At 43.3% G+C, this 20,193-nt stretch overlaps 1 protein-coding gene across 2 annotated transcripts in view; it reads left to right on the forward strand.

Annotated features, from left to right (window-relative positions):
- Positions 1–20,193, forward strand: part of st6galnac3 (ST6 (alpha-N-acetyl-neuraminyl-2,3-beta-galactosyl-1,3)-N-acetylgalactosaminide alpha-2,6-sialyltransferase 3) — a 145,217-nt gene that overhangs the window by 85,103 nt on the left and 39,921 nt on the right. For both annotated transcript variants that reach the window (XM_026206816.1, XM_026206817.1), the window contains exon 3: positions 14,650–15,059. In XM_026206816.1, the coding sequence (XP_026062601.1) occupies positions 14,650–15,059 (410 nt within the window). The remainder of the gene's footprint in view (positions 1–14,649; positions 15,060–20,193) is intronic.

Below are 20,193 nucleotides of genomic sequence, written 5' to 3' on the forward strand. Positions count from 1 at the left end.
TTCTCCCCAAATGATTTCATGCTGGTAGGAGAATTGGGATCTATATGTGGTACTGAATGAAAGCGTCAAAGCCTTAAATTTGATGCAGGTAGCTACTGGTAACTCGTAGAGGTAAAATCAAAAGGGTTTTATGTGTGAACCAGGATTTGACATCATTTGATTTTTTCTTTTAACTGATGTTTTTTTTTTTCTTTTCAGAATGAAAAATTGTAATTTAACCCCTAACTAGTAACCCCCCTTTTTTGGCATGGAGACAGAAATGACATGAAATGAAAGGTTTATGCTCATGATTCTTTCTGACTAGATACATAATCAACCTTTGTTCACAAAGCTGACACTTTAAAGTTTACTGTTCAGGAATCAGAATCACTCAGACTGTTATGATAATAGAGATATATTAGCTCAAACATAAAAACAAAAATAAAAATATTAAAAAAATATTTTTTAAATGTATTTTTAAAATTGTTGATGTAGGATATGAGTTTGAAAACACAGTGTAGCTAAGGCCACAAGTCTTCCAAAACTTCATAAAAAATTTCATAATCGAATCTGTAAAACTGTGAATTTTATTAAATATTTAAGGCCATGTCATGTGTGTTTTTAGAGAAGGCTAATCAGATTGATTTATGGCCCTTGTAATCCCTGTAAGATCTCACATGTAAACTCTCCTGTGTATTTTGTATGTGTGCTGGCTTTGCAAAACTCCCCGATTCATTGTTGTATTGTTCTCATCAAATGAGTCTTTCACACCTCCGCCAGGTATGACACATTATCCACATTATTCTTTTATCATTATTCTTTTGTTTTTATTCCACCTTTATTAGCCTTTATTGTGGTTTTTCAGGCTTACAAAGACACAAAGCAGCAATCTCACTTCAGTCTCTGTTTGCATTTAGCCCTTATTTATCAAAAGTTTTACTATAAAAATACAACAAAACATTTTCTTACGACCTTACGTGAATTATTGAGACAAAAATGCATTATGAAGAAGAAATGCACCTGCTATTAGTAGCATTGGAGCTAATGTTAGCATCAAGCTACATCAGACAATTTATGAAATTATTAGTACACTTTTACTCAAAACTCACTTTAAACCCCGATCGAGTGTTTATAATAACTTCCTTTAGCGATCAGGGGTGGAATTTGGTCTATTACTGTTGGAAAAATGTTATTTGTAGCCTTTTTCATCGCTGCACAAGTTAGCATTTCCAATGTACATTTTCGATTTTTTTTTATAAAAACGCCCCAGATCTCAAGAAAATCTCATACCAAGCTTTACTATCATAATCGCGGGTTTATTATTCGGATATTTCGTGTGTAGAGAGGTGTTTCAGTGTTGTTTTGGCCAGATAACTACCAGGAAGTGTGCAGGAAGCATGTGACACGATGTGGCGGTGTCCGGTTATGACACTAAGATTGACATTGGGAAGGCCCAATCGGAGTCTGAGTCACACACAGTACGAGCTGACACCACAGCAAACACACAGATCGCTGGGAGAGGCTGTTTATCATCAGATCGCGTAAATCCATGGAAAATGAATAGAAATGACGATTCTGTCTGAAGAAATATGAAGTAAACATCAGTAAATATATCCATATATCTCTGCAGATATGCATCTTGTGTCTATAAATCCTTATTGACGCTGTTCAGTGGGTTTATGTGAACACAAATACACCGCTGCTGACGTGACTGAATATGAGTGAGTGGTGAATTTCTATTCAAAATGTGGCATAATACGGATTTATTTTGCACTCCTGACATAAATCACTAAATATCTGTCACTGCAACAATGTTTTATCAAAATATTGGTCAAATATCGAAGTGTCACAGGTCGGAGCGGACCACAGATGTCGTGAGTCTCGCCCCTCCCTAGTTCCCACCTCGAGGAGGTCCCAAGAACACCCCAATGACCAGACACATGAGAGAGAGTGAGTATGATTAAAACAAACTTTATTTAAATTATTTAAAAGGTGTGAAGGGAAGGGAAAAGGGGATCTAAAATCCACTCTCGGGGCCAGAGAGTATAGGTCCGAGTCGCTTCTGACTCTGTCACGGGGACTCTCAGGTAAGCCTGTCAGTAATTTGTGTCCTTTCCTTCATGTGACTCAACAGGGTTTTTCTCAGTAGTGCCTTTGTGTTTCTCCTGCCCGAGAACTGTCGGTGGGGCCCTTCCAGTCCCTGCACGCAGAGCAAAGAGGGTAAGTAATTCTGATGAATTGGGTGGGGTGCGTACCTGACGCCGTTCGCCACGAGATTCTGGGTCCGCGGTTGGAAATGCCTAAAAGGTCCACAGGTAAGTATGCAGGTGAATATATTGGGGTCTTGGCCTTCGGTGTATAGGTAAGTATGCAAGAAAGATACACAATCCTTAACTTCGATTTTCATCCAGGTAAACCCTACGGATGGAGTTTGCAGGTGAGTATGCAAGGGCGATGCACTGGTATTTCACTCGGGGCGTACAGGTAAGTATGCAGAAGGACAACTGGATCTTTACTTTGGACGTACAGGTGAGTATACAAGGGCAACTAGAGCTTGACTCTGGGCATACAAGGACAATATGCTGGCTCTTAGCTTTGGGCGTACAGTGAAGTGAGTGAAAGTGAAAGTGAGTGAAAGTGAAAGTGACATTCAGCCAAGTATGGTGACCCATACTCAGAATTTGTGCTCTGCATTTAACCCATCCGAAATGCACACACACAGAGCAGTGAACACACACTGTGAGCACACACCCGGAGCAGTGGGCAGCCATTTATGCTGCGGTTGGGGGTTCGATGCCTTGCTCAAGGGCACCTAAGTCGTGGTATTGAAGGTGGAGAGAGAACTGTACATGCACTCCCCCCACCCACAATTCCGTCCGGCCCGAGACTAGAACTCACAACCCTTCAATTGGGAGTCCAACCCTCTAACCATTAGGCCACGACTTCCGACTTCCGACTTCATACAGATGAGTATACGAGGACAATATGCTGGCTCTTAGCTTTAGACGTACAGAGGGGTATACAGGGGCAACTGGAGCTTTGCTCTGGGCATGCAGGTGGATATACAGTGACAATACTGAATAGATACAACTCACAGACCCTCGATGAGGTTGACGTCAGGCATAAGCCCTTTTCAGCTCGGGAGTCTAGAGAAGGTGTATATGTCACGACAACTGTGGTCTTCTTCACTGGGGCAGACTTCCCAGACCAACACTCAACACGGTCACCTCCAACCGTGGAAACACTCCCACAATGACTCAGAGCCTCAAGCTCAGACCTGTAGGACTGGTAACAGACAGACAGAGTTCCTTCACAAATTTACTTAGCTTCAGTGAATATATGGAGAAAGACACCACCTCTCGAATTTGACCAAGAGTGGATAGAAGTACAGATTGAAGTTGCTGCACGCTGGGCCTTCCACGGCCTCAGCTGGTGCCACCACGCTGGGTGACTTCAAGTAGGTTTGTGCCACCGGGTATGTACCTCAGGAATGACTCGAACGCTTCCCTCTCCTCTCTTCCAGACAATGGACCAGAGATCTAGACAGGGGCGAACCTCTGAAAGCACTCCACAAACAGGTATTCATACACAAGGGCTACACAGCTGGATGTTCATATAGCAGCCAACACTTCTCTCAGTCATCGTCCCCCACAATATGCACACTGTTCCTTACTTGCTATTGTTGACACGTCACCACTCGGCGGAGTAGGAGTCCAAAGCCACGAGCGGGCATGTATATAAAAGACGGTCGTCTCACAACACCGGTGCACGTTCTTCTCCACAGGGTTTTTTCTCCCAGCCTAGAGGGTGATTACTGACGACATGACACAGCACGACACTGCAGACTTCAAGTGTACACACAGCAAAGAAAAGGACTCACCCACTGCACTCCACACACTCACAGTGAATTAGGGTCAAAACCACATAGGACTGGGGATTAGTTCCTGGATGTTGGGGGCACCGATGCAGCAGACGGCCAGAGGAAACGTCACAGCCACGACAAGGCACCAGAACACTAGATCTTTCCACTTCTCTTCCAGATAACCGACATCCGACACAACTGGCAGCACGATCTCCTTCCTGCAATCCTAGCAGATCTTCAATGTGTGTTAACTTCACATCACACAATGCATCTGAACACAATGCTCCAATAAAGATATTCGTATACTCAGCCCTGTGTGTGTATCTCTCTTTGCCCAAGCTCCACAGTGCACCATACACTCTCTCTCCAACTCTCTCCTCCGCTCCGTTGCACCCACAATAACTACTGGGAATCACCAACCACTTCCTGTGTTTCTGATGCCCTATTTATGTGTCTCCTCTTCACCAAATTGCCCAATCAATGATCGCCGCACTCAACAAGACACCTGTTCCCAACAACATGCCGATTTGGGTTCGCCAGCGTTCCCGGAAGCGGCGGTGTTTGCGATTATATGGTCCGGAACTAATCTTCCTCATTTTTGGTTCCGCCCCGTTACAGTCACTCCGTCACATCTAGAGTCTTTAAACTTTCAATTGATGCACAGTTTGTCCAGATCAAGTAAGACAGTGATGTTTAATGTGCTATGAAAATGAAACAATAATAAACTGGGGCCATCGGCGATGTTTGCACGTAAAGGGGTTTTAAACAACAACAACAAAAAAGTATTAAGTCTTTCATTGCCCAATTAGCAACACAGTACTCATTCCCATTTCTCAGAGAGGTTACATTTAGTAACCGAGTACATTCTCTTTCAATACTACACTTGTACTGTGCATATGATTTAGACACTTAAATTTCTGCTCCATCCATGCAATAAATACGCAGTTTTCGACTGCTCAGGTAACGGCGTCGGCAAGATGCAGAGAGCCATTAAAAAATCTACAGAAAAGTAAAACTACTTCACTTTAGTATGACTGGCCACAAGTCCTATGGAGAGATCACACATCAGCTGCGTCAGAGACGAATGGAGTGCGAGTGCAATCCTGTGACAGTCTCGGGCGGTAATAGTGGAGCATGTGAAGGATAGATGCGGCACAAACAATGTTCAAGGTCACCTAATTCGTGCTTGTAGTAATTTAATGTGTATATATTTTGAAAGCATTGAATCGCTATAGAAATTACTGTCCAAGATTGGTGATTCACAAAGAAAAAAATTATGTTTCAAGATCAATGCATATGCACTGTCACGGTTTGTAATCAATGCATTGATAAAACGAGTGAATCGTAACACCCCTACTGCTAGCATTTCCAGGCAGTTCATATGGAATCCTTTTTCCACTTTTGACCAGTGGCCGAAAGTTGGTATGCCCTCTCACAGCACCCCCATCTGTAGTGACAACTGTTCTTCTGCAAACCATCCCCATGTCCACACCCTTTTCCATCCAACGGGAGTTGAGTACCGGAGTACCCAGACAGGGAGCACATACGATGCAGATCTAACTCTAGCACTGGCGATAACGCTACCATGAGGCCCAGCATCCTTTGAAAGGCATTGGGAGGGTGAGTGGTACCAATCGTGAAGGAGGTCGCCAGCCTTTTATGGCCAGAGTCTGTTCTGGTATGGCTACAGCTCTCATTTGGGCTGAGTCAAAAACTGTTCCCAGGAACGATATTAGTTGGCTAGGGAACAATGAGCTCTTGGCAAAATTGACTCTGAGTCCCAGGCACTCCGGAGAGAAAGGCCCAGAGAGAAAAACCAGTCTCCTGAGCCAATTTGCGGAAGGATCTGTTTCAGTGTAATCATCCTGAACGACCTTTTCATGAGGTCGTGATTCAGGTGTCTGAGATCGAGGATGGGCCAGAGGCCACCATCTTTTTTGGGGATGAGGAAGTAACGGCTGTAGAAGCCTGACTCGCTCTTGGCTGGAGGAAGATTCTGCCAGCAGATTCATCACCTCTGTTCAATTCAATTCAATTCAAGTGTATTTGTATAGCACTTTTTACAATACAAATAGTTACAAAGCAAACAGAAAATTACATTTCTACAATATTTAGTAGTAGCTTATAAGTGGTGACTGTCAGTTTGTGCGCGTATGACAGGATTTTTCAGAATAATTTATACAAGACATAGTCAGTCAGATGATGAACATTATTAACAGCAGTTATTATATGATGCAGTCACACTTGTAGCAATATTTGTAAATCCCGTGGCAAAACAGAGAAACAAATAGAGACATCATTTGGATAGCTGCTGTTCCAACAAAGTAAAATTAGTTTAACTCAAGCTAAAGAATAAAAATGTGCATTTGATCAGATACAACTGCAGTCACAATTTAAGAGATGCATTATTCGAATGCTTGGCAAAAGAGATGTGTTTTTATTCTAGATTTAAACCGAGAGAGTGTGACTGAACTCCGAAGATTATCAGGAAGGGTATATCCAATTTTATTGCTACAAGTATGACATCTAGAGAGCGTGATGGATTGTAACGTGGTATAAGGCTAGTTAGGTATGCAGGAGCTAAACCATTTAGGGCCTTATAGGTAAGTAATGATCATTTGTAACTGATACGGAACTTAATAGGTAGCCAGTGCAGAGACTGTAAAATTGGGGTAATATGATAATATTTTCTTTACCTGGTAAGTACTCTAGCTGCTGCATTTTGGACTACCTGTAAATTGTTTATTGAAGAAGCAGGACAACCACCAAGATGTGCATTACTATAGTCCAGTCTAGAAGTCATGAATGCATTAACTAGCTTTTCTGCATAAGAAAAAGATAACATGTTTGTTAGCTTGGAAATGTTTCTAAGTAGGAAGAAGGCATTTTTTGTAACATGGGAAATATGATTTGACCTCTAAGTACTGGACGTGAGCATCCTTGCTTTGCACTTAGGTGGGGACCACGCCGCTGAAGCACAGTAGTCTTTGAGTGAATTGGAGTTAATATCCTCATTTTATTATCCCCATAAGCCGGCTTGACACTCCAGGGATGGCCTGCCAGGCATCGGCCCGCGTGGTGATGGGTTGAATTAACTAGAGTGACTGTTCGCAGTGGGGGAGAACACTTGAGAGTAATGGAAGAGGAAGTTTTCTCTCTTTTTGAAAATGTTTTTGTTTAATTTTTCCTGCTATAACAGCGGCTGGATGCCTGGGTGCAAAAACAGACCAGTTGTTTGCACAAAACACATTTCCCACTGTACCCAGAGTTGAATGGAGTGTCAAGAGGTCTAAGAGAGGCTTCTTGGGGGGGGGGGCATTCTGGCCGTAGCAACATCTGGACCCATCCTCTTCCTGTGTCGCAGATCAGGATGACGCCTGAGGCGCCATTTCCAATCTTGGGTCGGTATCCCTGGCGCTTAGGAAGAGGGAAGTGCTTGGCCGAGCAAGAGCCATCCCCGTGTCTTTTGCATCTTAGCTGGCTGAATGGCAGGGGCAGCAGGTACTGGCTTTGCGGGCTGCTGAGTCGGTGCTGGAGCACTTTGGCAAGAAATGTTGCTTAGATTAGGACAATTTCTGTGCCTCCATGAAGCGCTCAGCGAATCTTTCCACCGCCAGTCTAAAGAGACCTTTGGGAGACTGGAGCATCATGGAAGGGGACTTTATCCATGTCTCTGATCTTAGTTAACATCAGCCACAAATTGAGCTCGAGCACCGTGACTTCGGGAGGGTAGTTTTTTCCTCACAGGTCCCTGGGAGGAAGAAAACAGGAATGCGTGAGGGGCGGAGCTGCTCTCTGAGAAGAACTGCTGCATTGCTGACATGGCGAAAAAAAGGAGGTTAGCCTTGCTAAGAGGTCCCTATTTCCACTGCAAAAACAAGTCAATGGCGAGCGGCTTTGGATCAGTGTAGAGCATTGAGTTGTAGTTGAAGGAGAAGATATCTAAGAATCCTGTGGCAAACGCCCACTTATATTGCCAGATACCCCACCCATTCTGGCGGGCTTTGGCAGGCTTTGCAGGCTTCGTTGCCATAGGCTCGTGCAGCTCCGCTGCTTAGCCATTGGTTCGTTTTTTCAAGTTCAAGTTAAAGTCTGCTTTATTGTCAATTTTTCCACATGTACGGTATATACATACAGAGAATCGAAATTGCGTTACTCTCAGACCCCCGGTGCACACAGATAACATTAACATTAAAGCCTAAAAATCTAGATCAAAATATAAAATGTAGATACAACTATACAATAAGGGAATGTTAAAAAAGACATATAATAAAAAGTAATATAAAGTTAAATATAAAGTTAAATAAAGCAGCGCAAGGCAAAAGGCAGATAGAGTGCAAATCAATGAAGTGAACAACAGTGCACATAAAAGATTATTTATTGCAAAAACAAAAGCTTATTAAGTCTGATTAAAGTGGCAAAGGCCTCAATAGCAGTTATTTTATTTAACTGACTGATAAGGTAGTGGAATGATGTCAGTTCCATGAAGAACTGACCAATTTTAATACACTGCATGACCCAAAAAAGGCTTTTTCCTATATGCATCTAGTAAGACACAGTACGAGTGTATCAGAAGGGAACAGTGAATGCAAAATTGATTAAAAGAAAATTGAGAATTAACTCAATTTTACTTTAATTTGTTTAAATTAAATTAGTCAGAACAATATAGATTTAGCCAATCTTCTGTCCTTCTTAAAATAGCTTGTGCATCTATTTTATTTCCCATACATTTCTTTCATCTGCTGATACACATAATCTTATTTCCACTTTTGGAAGGAAAATATCTTTCATTCGCCAATCACTAACTGTGTCTGAAGGCTTACTGCTGTTGTTGTTCATTGTGTCACAGTAACAGTGATTCATTGGTTGTCTTATCAGTTTTTGTTCCCAAGAGAATAATGTGAGTAATGTAACATTTAAAGAGGCATAACTCAAATTACTTTCTAATTGTAACTGATCTTCTGGTCACTCATAAGCTATTGATTGGCCCCTGCCACCATTATCCTCTCTTAAGCAATGTTAATTTGTGGTAAGATTTGCAGATCAGCCAAGCAGGGCAAACATACTCTAATTTGTTAGGCCAGTCTCATGGCACTCAGAATCCCTTTGGTATTCTAGGCGGCTGTATAGAAAGACCAGGGTGATAGATTTAATGCCATGGTGTTGATGATTAGTCATTACACTGCTGGTTAGAAGGCATAAGTATTTAAGGGTCCTGTCAAAGTAGCAATTCACACTCTGCATACCAACATTTTTAGTATATTTGTCAAGCAGGCTAATCAGACTATTACATCCTACATTTCAGGTCAAGTTCCAACTTTAATGAAATCAGAACTAAAATTTAATTTGAAGCTGTCCCATTATGTTTTTTCCAGTAAGATTTTAGTTCACAATTCAGAGGTGTACACAGGACCACCTGACTATTTGAGATGGAGCTCAGTTTTAGAAGTGCTATGATAGGAGTTTCTGATAAAACTTCAAATTTCTTTCCACTGTGAAAGTGGATTATCATCCATTGGGATGCATGAATCTAACAAGAACGTCTCGGTTACATATGGTAACCCTCGATCCCTGAAGGAGGGAATGGAGACGCCACGTCCGTGACCGACGAATATGGGATATCGCTTCGATAGACCAATCTACTTCAAGTGTAAACTAAACGAGCCAATGCACATTGGCATGCAATTATTGCATCCAGCTGCCGCTGATCACTGTATGATTATAAGAAGGCAGCAGGTGAAATGCATTCCAGTTTTTCGCTAAGGAGCCGAGCCGGGGACCCGGCAGCTCAGCGACGGTACAGCAACCATGGCGATGGGACGTGGCGTCTCCATTCCCTCCTTCAGGGAACGAGGATAACCATACATAACCGAGACGTTCCCTTTCAGTCAGTCACTCTCGACGCGACGTCAGTGACCGGCGAATATGGGATCCCTATCAAAATGCCATGGGTGCTGCCCCTTCCAGTTCCCTGTGCGAGCCACCTGCGCCCCTATTAGGTGTAGGCCGGAGCTCAGAACAAGTAGCTCCACTCACCGTTGTCAAAGCACTACCACACTGGGTGAGATTGGATAACACTGGGAAAACGTACCCTGTCCACTTGGAACCCCATCCTTCCGGAAGGAGGTCTAGGAGGCAAATACACATATAGCATCCGTTTAGGAGTATACAGAGAAATTTGAGGTGATTAAAAACCTTCTTGGGAAAGCAGAAGTCTGCAGGGGAAACACGGGCTCTAAGGCTATACTGTGGACTATACACATACAAGTACTGCTTAGGTCTCAATATGGAACCCACCCTTCCATGGTTCTCACGGATACATCATGAAGGCCTGGCGCCGGACGTTCCGCCACGTCCAGCTGCTTAGGGTGATGGAGGATCTCAACAGGGTCTACAGTACGGACACTCTGGAGCAGTTTAAGCAAGCCGACACTAACCGGGGCCTTTCAGTGCCACTACCCGTTTGAGGTGAGAACACAGGAGGATACCGGCTCTACACAAAGGCTATAGAACCTAGCGAACATGTTAGGGGTCGCCCAGCCCGCAACTCTACAAATATCTGTCAGCGAGGCGCCACAAGCCAGCTCCCAGGAGGATGCAACATTTCTACTTGAGTGAGCTTGCAACCTAAACGGGCAGGGCACATCCTGAGCCTGATAAGCCAGGGTTTCGGCATCCACAATCCAGTGGGCCATCCTCTGCTTAGAGATGGCACTCCCCTTCTGCCGGCCTCTGTACCAGCAAAGAGCTGGTCTGAGGTCCTGAAGCTTTGTGTCCGGTCTACGTAGCACCTTAATGCTCGGACGGGACAAAGGAAAGCCAGGGCTGTGTCTCCCTCCTCCAGGGGCAGCGCTTGCAGGTTCACCACTTGGTCTTTGAAGGGTGTAGTGGGAACCTTGGGCACGTAGCCAGGACGGGGCCTCAGGATTACCTGGGAGTCAGTCGGCCCGAACTCTAGGCACGAATCGTCGACCGAGTTTTCAATGAAAGAAACTTTAGCTCAACTGAATGCAAAAGCTTGAAAAGGCCCTGCTGTAGTGATTTAAGCACTAGAGACAGGTCCCAAGAGGGTATAGCTGTGTGCCAGTACGTCCGTGCCGAGAGTTCCCTCGGTCAGGGAGTAGAACAACTGGCAGTGAGAGGTCTCTGGAGAAGCAAACAGGTCTACCTGATCGGCTCTGAACTGCCTCCAAATCAGCTGGACCGTCAGGGCATTCTCCCGGGAGCATTGCTCGAGACAGCTCATCGGTTGTACGACTAAGCAGGCCTGGAATGTGAACGGCACAAAGTGACCTCAGAACCTTCTGACTCAAAAGGAGGAGGTGTCGGGCGAGTAGCGACATGGGACGAGAGCGCAGACCACCTTGTCGGTTGATGTATGCAACGGTCGCAGTGTTGTCCATTCGGACCAGCACATGCTTGCCTCGTAAGAGACCTTTGATACAGTTTAAGGCAAGGTGCGCTGCTAACAACTCTAGGCAAGTGATGTGCCACTGCAGCTGCGGGCCCGTCCAAACCCCTGAGACTGCATACCCATTGTACGTGGCCCCCCAGCCGGTGGTGGAGGCATCTGTGTAAACCACAGCATGCCTGGAGATCTGCTCTAGGGGCACCCCTGCCCAGAGAAATGCAAGATCTTACCACGGAGTGAGGGTTTGGCGACAGGCCAGTGTAACTTGGACCCGGTGAATGCCGCGCTTCCACGCCCACCTCGGGACTCGGCCATAAAGCCAGTGCTGGAGCCGTCTCATATGTAAATGGCAGAGTGGTGTAAGTGCCGCCGTGGCCACCATATGCCCCAGGAGCCTCTGAATAAATTTCAGTGGGACCACTATCCTGCTCTTGAACGTATTCAAGCAGGCTAGCACTGACCGCGCACGTTCCTCTGTGAGGCGTGCTGTCTGTTCGACTGAATCCAACTCCATACCGAGAAAAGAGATCCTCTGCCACGGCGAGAGTTTGCTCTTTTCCCAGCTGACCTGAAGGCCCAACAGGCTCATGTGCCGGAGCACCACATCCCTGTGCTCACACAACTGATCTCGAGACTGTGCTAGTATCAGCCAATCATCTAAGTAGTTGAGAATGTGAACACCCTGCTCTCTGAGAGGAACGAGAGCTGCCTCCATGACTTTCGTGAAGACACAGGGAGATCGGGACAGCCAGAAGGGCAGGATCTTGTACTGATATGCCAGTCCTTCGAACACAAACCACAGAAAAGGTCTGTGGCGCAGAAGGATGGACACATGAAAGTCGCTGCAAACCAATCTTGGGGACGGACGCACCTGAAAATGCCTATTTGTGTCAACATTTTGAACGGTAGCCGATGGAGGGCCCAATTCAAAACTCGCAGAACCAAGATCATTTGTAACCCACCGCCTTTCTTGGGTACAATGAAGTACGGGCTGTACAACCCCGTCCTCAAATCGGCTGGAGGGACCGGCTCTATCGCGTCTTTCACCAGTAGGACTGTAAACTCTTCCGGCAAGACAGGGGCATCGGACGCTTACACTGTAGTGAAGCGGATAACGTAGAGCTTGGGGGGATGCCGGGCGATCTGAATCGCATAGCCAAGGCTGATGGTTCGGACTGGGTAGCGCTGATCAGGCGCTTAAAAACCGTACAAGTGGGACCAGCGGAACCACAGCCATACTCGCATTGGGGCAGCGAGGTGGAACACAGGAACACAACTCAGGCGGCTTGTGAGCAGGCAGGAGTGCGGTGGGAGTGTGGGGTGCAGGGCTCACCTGGTTCCACGGGTTGGCAGAGGGTGCGTGAGTAGGGCCTTTGTTGACACTCTCGAACCACCCGCTGCTGCCATCTGGCGAAGGAGGAGGATGAGTGAGGTCCGTGGCCGTCCGCAACTCTACGTGCCCTCCTGGGAAGAAAACTGCTCTCCTATCGACATTTCCAGATTATCCGCCTGGCCCACCTCCAGGGGAGGGAGAGGTGCCTTCACCATACCCCAGAAAGCAGCTACCTCTCTCTGGGTCACCCATCCCGGGGCCTCTTGCTCTTCTGCTCAGCGCCAAGTTTGACAGGGGCCGGGACGGGAGGGGCAGCCTGCCTGCGCCCAGCTCAACGGCACCACTTGGAGGCTGCTGCAGATGCGGCGCGTGAGTGGGGGCGGATGCAGGGGGCTGCCCTCGGCGACGAGCAGGCAGGGGCACTGCGGCTGGCGGGCGGGTGGAGGCAGCAGCTGCCCACTGGGGCAGGATGTGTCGAATCGCCTCAGTCTGCTTCTGGGCAGCCGAGACTTGCTGGGCCAAGTTTTCGACTGCGTCGCCGAAGAGGCAGGTCTGGGACACAGGGGCATTGAGAAACCATACCTTGTCGGTGCCCCTCATGTTTGCCAGACCCAGCCAGAGATGGCGCTCCTGGACCACTAATATGGACATCACACGACCAAGCAATCTCGCAGTGACCTTCGACGCTCAAAGTGCAAGGTCAGTGGCGGTTCGGAGTTCGACTTGGTGAGCTCGTCATGCACTTCCTGAAAGAAAGGCACTGGGGTTGGGCGCTGAGAACCAGCGCGCGCCACCCCGAGAAACCAATCATCCAGCCGCGAGGGTTCGGGACGCGGTGGGGGATTCCACTCGAGCCCTACCCTCTTGGCGGCCCGGGAAAGCATAGCTGCCACTTCAGGATCTGACTCAGTTTTCCAGTCTCTCTAATAGTATGTTATGATTGACAGTGTCAAACGCATCAGAATTTAAGCAAATATAATTTATCACTTAATGAGTGCTGTTTCTGTGCTGTGATGCAGTCGGAAACCAGATTAAAAATTGTCCAGGTATCCATTTGAGTTCAAGTTTTTGTTCAGCTGATTAAAATCTACCTTTTCTATAATTTTGCCTATAAAAGTAAGATTAGATATTGGTCTATAATTGCTCGAAATGTGGTTATCAAGATTGCCCCTTTTCAGGAGGGGCTTAACAACTGCAGTTTTCAGGGAGTTTGGAAATGTCCCAGAAAGAAGTGAGGCATTCACCACTTCTAAGAGATCTGCTTCTAAAAGCAGATTTTAAGCTCACTTTTAAAAAAGATGTGGGAAGTGTGTCAAGATAGCAGTTTGGTGATTTTTGGTGTTGCACTATTTCTTCCAAAATTCTGCTATCAATTGCTTCAAAAGTAGACATAGTATCTTTTTGGTATTGTGGCCAAATCTGTATGACTTCTGCATTGCTTGAGGATGTGCCAATCGCTTTCCTGATATTGATGATCTTCTCAGGAAAAAAGGAAGTAAACTCATTGCATTTGATGTCTGAGAGCATTTCACTTGGAATCTGACTTTGGGGGTTTGTCAGTCTCTCAACAGTGGCAAAAAGAGTACAAGTGTTGTTTAAGTTACTGTTTATAAGGTTTGAAACCTAGAAATTCTGTCTAGCTGTGGCTAGTTTCACATTAAAAGCATAAAACCAGAGTCAGTCATTCTGCAAATGAATAAATTCACCTCTTGTTAAGAGAAAAAGTAACAGAAGCAGCAGTTCTGAGTGGGGTTTACTTACTTCACTGGCCTTGCTCCATTCCCACGGCTCTTGGTGCCATCCTACTCTTCACAATGACATCCAGTATACATTAATATTTTTACATTTCTTGTAATATGTGGAATATGTGTATTGTGAAAAGCACAACTAACTAATTAAAACTAACCTGACTACACATGCCTAATCAGGATCAATAGATCTAGTATTGTCACTACAGTGAAAAGCTGTAGCACTGTTTGGTAAAAACAGTCTATGAAAGTTTGCAGTACATGATTTAAATTAACCTCTGACGCTAAATTGCCAATTTCCTCTTCTTTCTTTTAGCCATTGAAGCTGCATTGTGAGGTTTGCAGTATAGTGTCCAGCTCTGGCCAGATGCTGGGACGTGAGGCAGGAGCCGAGATCGACCAGTCCTCCTGCATCTGGAGAATGAACAACGCACCTACCCGTGGCTTTGAGAGGGACGTGGGCCGCAGGACAGACCTGAGAGTGGTATCTCACACTAGTGTTCCTCTGCTAATTCAAAAACCCCAGCACTTCTTTGGTCAGGGGAATGAGACAGTCTATGTGGTGTGGGGACCCTTGCGCAACATGAGGCAGGATGGAAAGGGCATTGTGTACAACATGCTGCGGCAAGCAGTGGAAAACTACCCACATGCACGCATCTACGTCACCACAGAGGACCGCATGAATTACTGCGACACTGTTTTCAAGAAGGAAACGGGCAAAGACAGGTGAGAGTGCTGTAGCCTTTCTTGGTGTTACTTGTTGCTAAAGATGGAAATCTTAATATTTTAAATGATGGAAATTTAAAATGATGGAAATCATAATATTACTTATCTTTCCTACACAAATGAATTAGTGAGTCGTGGCCGACAAGGAGTGTGTTCTGTTTGCATGTGAGTGTTTTACCCTCCCTCCCTGTTTAGTTTGGTCTACTCCATTATGTATCTTGAAACACGTCTCCTTTCACGTCGTCTAATTTACAGAGAGAGAGAGAGACAGATTTATCTGGTACAGGGAATTTCTCTGAGCACAGGCCATTGTATACGTTCACTTAAAAAATAACCAACTGTGTTTACGAGAATATTTGCAGAGACAATTATTTTGAGATAATTTTGTGTTTATGTGTTCATTCAGAAGTTACGATACATGAAAGATGAACTAATTCTGTGTATGCGCATTGTCCGAAATGCTGCTCTCAGTGCGTGCTTTGAACGAGTGCACGCCAGCTCCGAACGTGCGCAAATTGTTTAAAATGATTGAATCGGCAAGATTTAGAAACAAGTGCAAACGATCAACTACGATTCATAATGTACCATAATGTTTCTATGGTTTGAACCCTTCAAGCGAGTGAACAACACAAATCAAGTTAGGAATTTGACATCACTATTCAAGATAGACCGTCGGGCAGGGCAGTGATATTTTTTGGAGCCGGACTGGAAAACACGGGCTAGCGATTTTACGAGTCCTGCACCTCAGATCTATCCAGTTTGTGAACCATTGGTTTCCACACTGATTTCGTTCAACAAAATAAATGATTATTTTAAAAGATTGACTCAAAAGAATCATCTGTTCTCGGATCATGAACTTGTATTACCGAGCCAAAGATGATCTATTATTTAACATGAATAAAGACTTCAAGTTCATCTGTAAAGCACTTCACGAGTTCACCCTTACATCTAATCTGAAGGCGAATATTAGGCATATTTTGGCGTGCTGTCCTGGGGGAGGGGTCCGGGCCCAGAGCATATCCCGAACCCAAATAACTCCCCCTATCCCTAATTTGGGATAAATAGATTAGAAGTGAGGAGTTGGGGTGGAGGAGGGATGCCGAAAAACTGTCGTGGAACAGGAGATAGGAAGACTGGATATATATATACGCTTGTGTGCTAGTTAAGATGATCAGCTAAATGAGATGCACCTGTGCCAAATTGGATGATTATCTGATCGTGCTCCTCCCGAACTTTGTTAATAAAACCACATATAAAGCTATCATTTGAGTTCACTAGGAGTCGCTAAATGAACAGCTGCGGCACACAGTTTTTTTTTTTTGTTTCAACAGAGAATCAGTTGCCCTATTGGTTAAAATCTGTTTACTTAAATATTAAATTAATAAATGACATCAAAAAAGGGGCAGGTGCGTGTTGTGGAGTTGCTGTGTTTTTCGCTGTGAAAATGAAAGTACTTTTAGCTCTTTTTAGATTTGATTGATTTTAGTCTGTTATGTAATCTGTAACTGAGTATTGAAGGTTTCTCTGTGAATCAGGAAAAACTGAAAGTGAAAGTGCTGGCGCACAGAGGGTTAAAGTCGCTGCATTCAATTTTATCTTCAGACCGTAAATTTAGATTTCAAATTCACTATTGATTTTAGAACGGTTTAAATTATTTACTGTATGTAACAGTAGCGTAGCCAGAAAAGAGACTCTGGGTGTGCATATGAAAATCTGGGTGTGCCACATTTATTGTCAGATTACTGTGCAAAATTATGGGATAGTATTTTTGTTGCACTGCTTCCGTCCAACCATATTCCTAGTGGTTATTTGCAGGTTGTGTCAAAATGTAGTTAATTGTTAAATGTTAAATGTAATAATTTTCTTCCAAATATGATAATTTTGAACTTCTGGTACGAAACTTGGACATTTCCAATTTGGCAACACTGTCTGTTGATGTTGGGCCAGGGGAGGGAGAAACATCCTCATCAGGTGTAAGGTAAGGCCTTGTGCCCGGCTGTCCATCAAGCCAAGGTTTTTGTGCTAGAAAAAAATTAAGAAGGGAGCTCTGCGACATATTGCTAGCTAGCAAGGTGCAATCAAAAATTATCTGTTTATATCATAGACTGCTGGGGTTACAGTCAGCTGCTGTTTGCTGATTGGTTGTCAGTCCGAATGTCGGCAGATATATTTGAACAAAAATAATTTTTTAGAATAAATTTTTAGCATTATTGCACCATATATTGGATTCTTATTTCTGTGCCCCTGAGAGTATGATTAAGAATGTTCAGTGACGTCACAGAACTGCCAGATTCAAACAGCTTTCGCACGTCGGCTGCACTGAGCCTGAGAACACGGACGCGCTCAGCGCTTGTCATATATCACAATTAATATGCAGTGTTTTCAACCACATAATGTTTATTTTAGGTTTCATACATTGAAATATACATAATGCCTAGTAAAACAATACATTGGTAGTTTGTAAAATACACACTGATGTCTATGGAAGCAGCAAAAAACTATCTAATCAAATGTAATTTGCCGACGTGTTTTATTCATATATCAGACACACATAGCAGAACAATAAAGTTTACTCTATTCTTCGTCCAGTTCAACAGCCACTTACTTTGATGTATTTCGGGAGAAACTGGGGAATTCAAGTGCTGTACGTTAAATCCGGCTGACAGGACTCTGAACTGCAGCGCTCATCTTGTGATGCGTCGTCATGGAAACAAGGGGTCAGTTACAATATTTGTAACTTACGCGTGAAAGGGTTGATTTAAAGAAATATATATTTTCTAAGTAAACAACAATAGACCAAGTTTAGTAAACATTTTTTATTGAGACTATAAAAAATAATTTTGCATCTATTTTTAGGTGTGCCAGCTGCCACTGTGGGTGGCACAGGCACACCCTGGCACACCCGTGGCTACGCCACTGGTATGTAATGCAAGTATTTTATAAGTAACTGGAATTAAATTATCTAAAAATGAAGAGTAATCCCTTACTTTGCTTTTTCAGTGGATAAGTAAGTTAATTACAGTAATGCGTTACTTAGTAGCGTGTTACACCCAACGCTGATTATGTCCCCACTGGATGCAACGAATGCCTTATATATATATATATAAAGCGAAGTGCACAGGCTGACAGCTAGCTATAACTTTTTGAATGCCAGCAGAATATAGACCCATGATAAGAATGCAGGTGGTGCTTGGGATGTACAGTACAGCAGCAATTAAGACCTGTCATTAGAAAAGAAAACAAAAGTAACACCATGAATGTCATGAACTGCTTCCTTTAAAACATGTCTCACATCGATGCCTCTGGCACATCCAAAGTCTTTACATCAGTTAAAACTTTTTAACAAAAATGATAATTTTGACTTAAGTTTGTGTGATCTTGTCAGTGTAAGTTAAGTGCAAGAGACAACTCGATACGCTCCTGGCGTGCTGTATGAAGTTGCATTCTCTGCACATAAATTACATGAGTGCATTCACAGACAGCCTGCCAGTAACATTACCAAATTACCTTTACCATTAATTACAGTTACCAAATTAACTTTGTGTGTGTTTGTGTAACAAAAAAAGACAATAAAAAGTCTAAACCTGCCTCGGTTGGCAGAAAAGGTAATGGTGTTATCCTTGAAGAATTACACAATGTCAGATCTTCGATTTGAATCAAGTTTATTTGTATAACGCTTTTCAAAATACAAATATTTGCCAAGCAGCTTTACAGAAAATTAAGTTTCAAAAATATATTTAGTTATAGCTAGATCTTCACTTATATCTTTTCTTCATATCTTAATCTCTTTTAAATAAAAAATGCAAATGGTTTCATCTTTTCTTGACACTTGCTCTGCAAGCTCCTGGCATACAGCACTCTAAACAGAATTGTTTTCGCATGTAACCTCAGTAACATTAATACGCCGGATGCTTTATGACACGCTCAGTAACAAATACACCACATAAGCAACAATTAAAAGCTAATAAATAGGCATGGGTCTGTATGGGATTTTGACAGTATGATAACCTTAAACAAAAATATTATGGTTTCACTGTATCATAGTATGGCTGTTACAGCTCTGAAATGTGTTATTTTTAAATGACTGTGTAAAAAAAACAAAAAAAAAAATCCCGCTGGACATAATATATTTTGTTTTTGAGCAACATAAAGAACATTAGAAACAGTAGAATTAGTTTATTTGTTTCTTTGATTTGTTTCCTAAAAAGAAAATATTAAAGACTGACAACTTTAACCTGTAACCTGAAACTGTAATTGTAATTGTAATAATTGAAACAGTTATTTAATTTTAGTTATATAATTCATATACATATAATTTATATAATTTCATATCATTCAGTTATATAATAAAGAGAGGGGGCAGTTACTCTCTAAACTGCACTCAGACTGAGGGATTCCTACTCTTTCAATCATTGAGGAGCACTGTTGGGAACGTTACTTTAAAAAAGTAATTAGTTATAGTTACTCACAAAAAGTGAGTTACTGAGTTAGTAACTGAATTACTCTATAATAAAAGTAACTCGTTCCTAGGGAAAGTATCTATTTGCGTTACTGTAAAAAAAAAAAAAAAAAAAAAAAAAAAAAAAAAAAAAAAGTTGCTATATATTAAAGAATTTTTTTTTTTTTGGAGCAGTTTTCACAAGTCATTTAAAATGAGTAGAAGAGACAGGTGTTCGTACATAACTTGAAAAATTTATTGCACGTCAACAGACAGCAAGAGTTTTATCCTGCACTTCCAAGTATTATCTTTGTAAAAAAAGTGTTTTCATCGGATTGCTCCCGACTCGCCATCTCTGCTGCTGCTGCGAATCTCGCGTGTGTGTGTGTTTGTTTGATGCCGCTGGTTTAAAAACATTGGCTCTGATTGGCTACCATGAAACACATGACTCTGCCTTAGCCAATCATAATCGCTTATCTCGTTATTAACTCACCTGCTCACTTGCTGTGTGAGGCAGGAGTGCGTTCGGATTACATAGTTTATTAAATAAATGCAAAGTAATGCACCGCATTTAACGTCGAGTAATGTTAACGGCGTTATAACGACGCGAAAAGTAATTAGTTAGATTGCCCCGTTACTGAAAAAATAACGTTGTTACCTAACGCCGTTCTTTTAAACTGCGTTATTCCAAAGACA

This window comes from Carassius auratus, chromosome 27, assembly GCF_003368295.1.
Source record: "Carassius auratus strain Wakin chromosome 27, ASM336829v1, whole genome shotgun sequence".
NCBI lineage: Eukaryota > Metazoa > Chordata > Actinopteri > Cypriniformes > Cyprinidae > Carassius > Carassius auratus.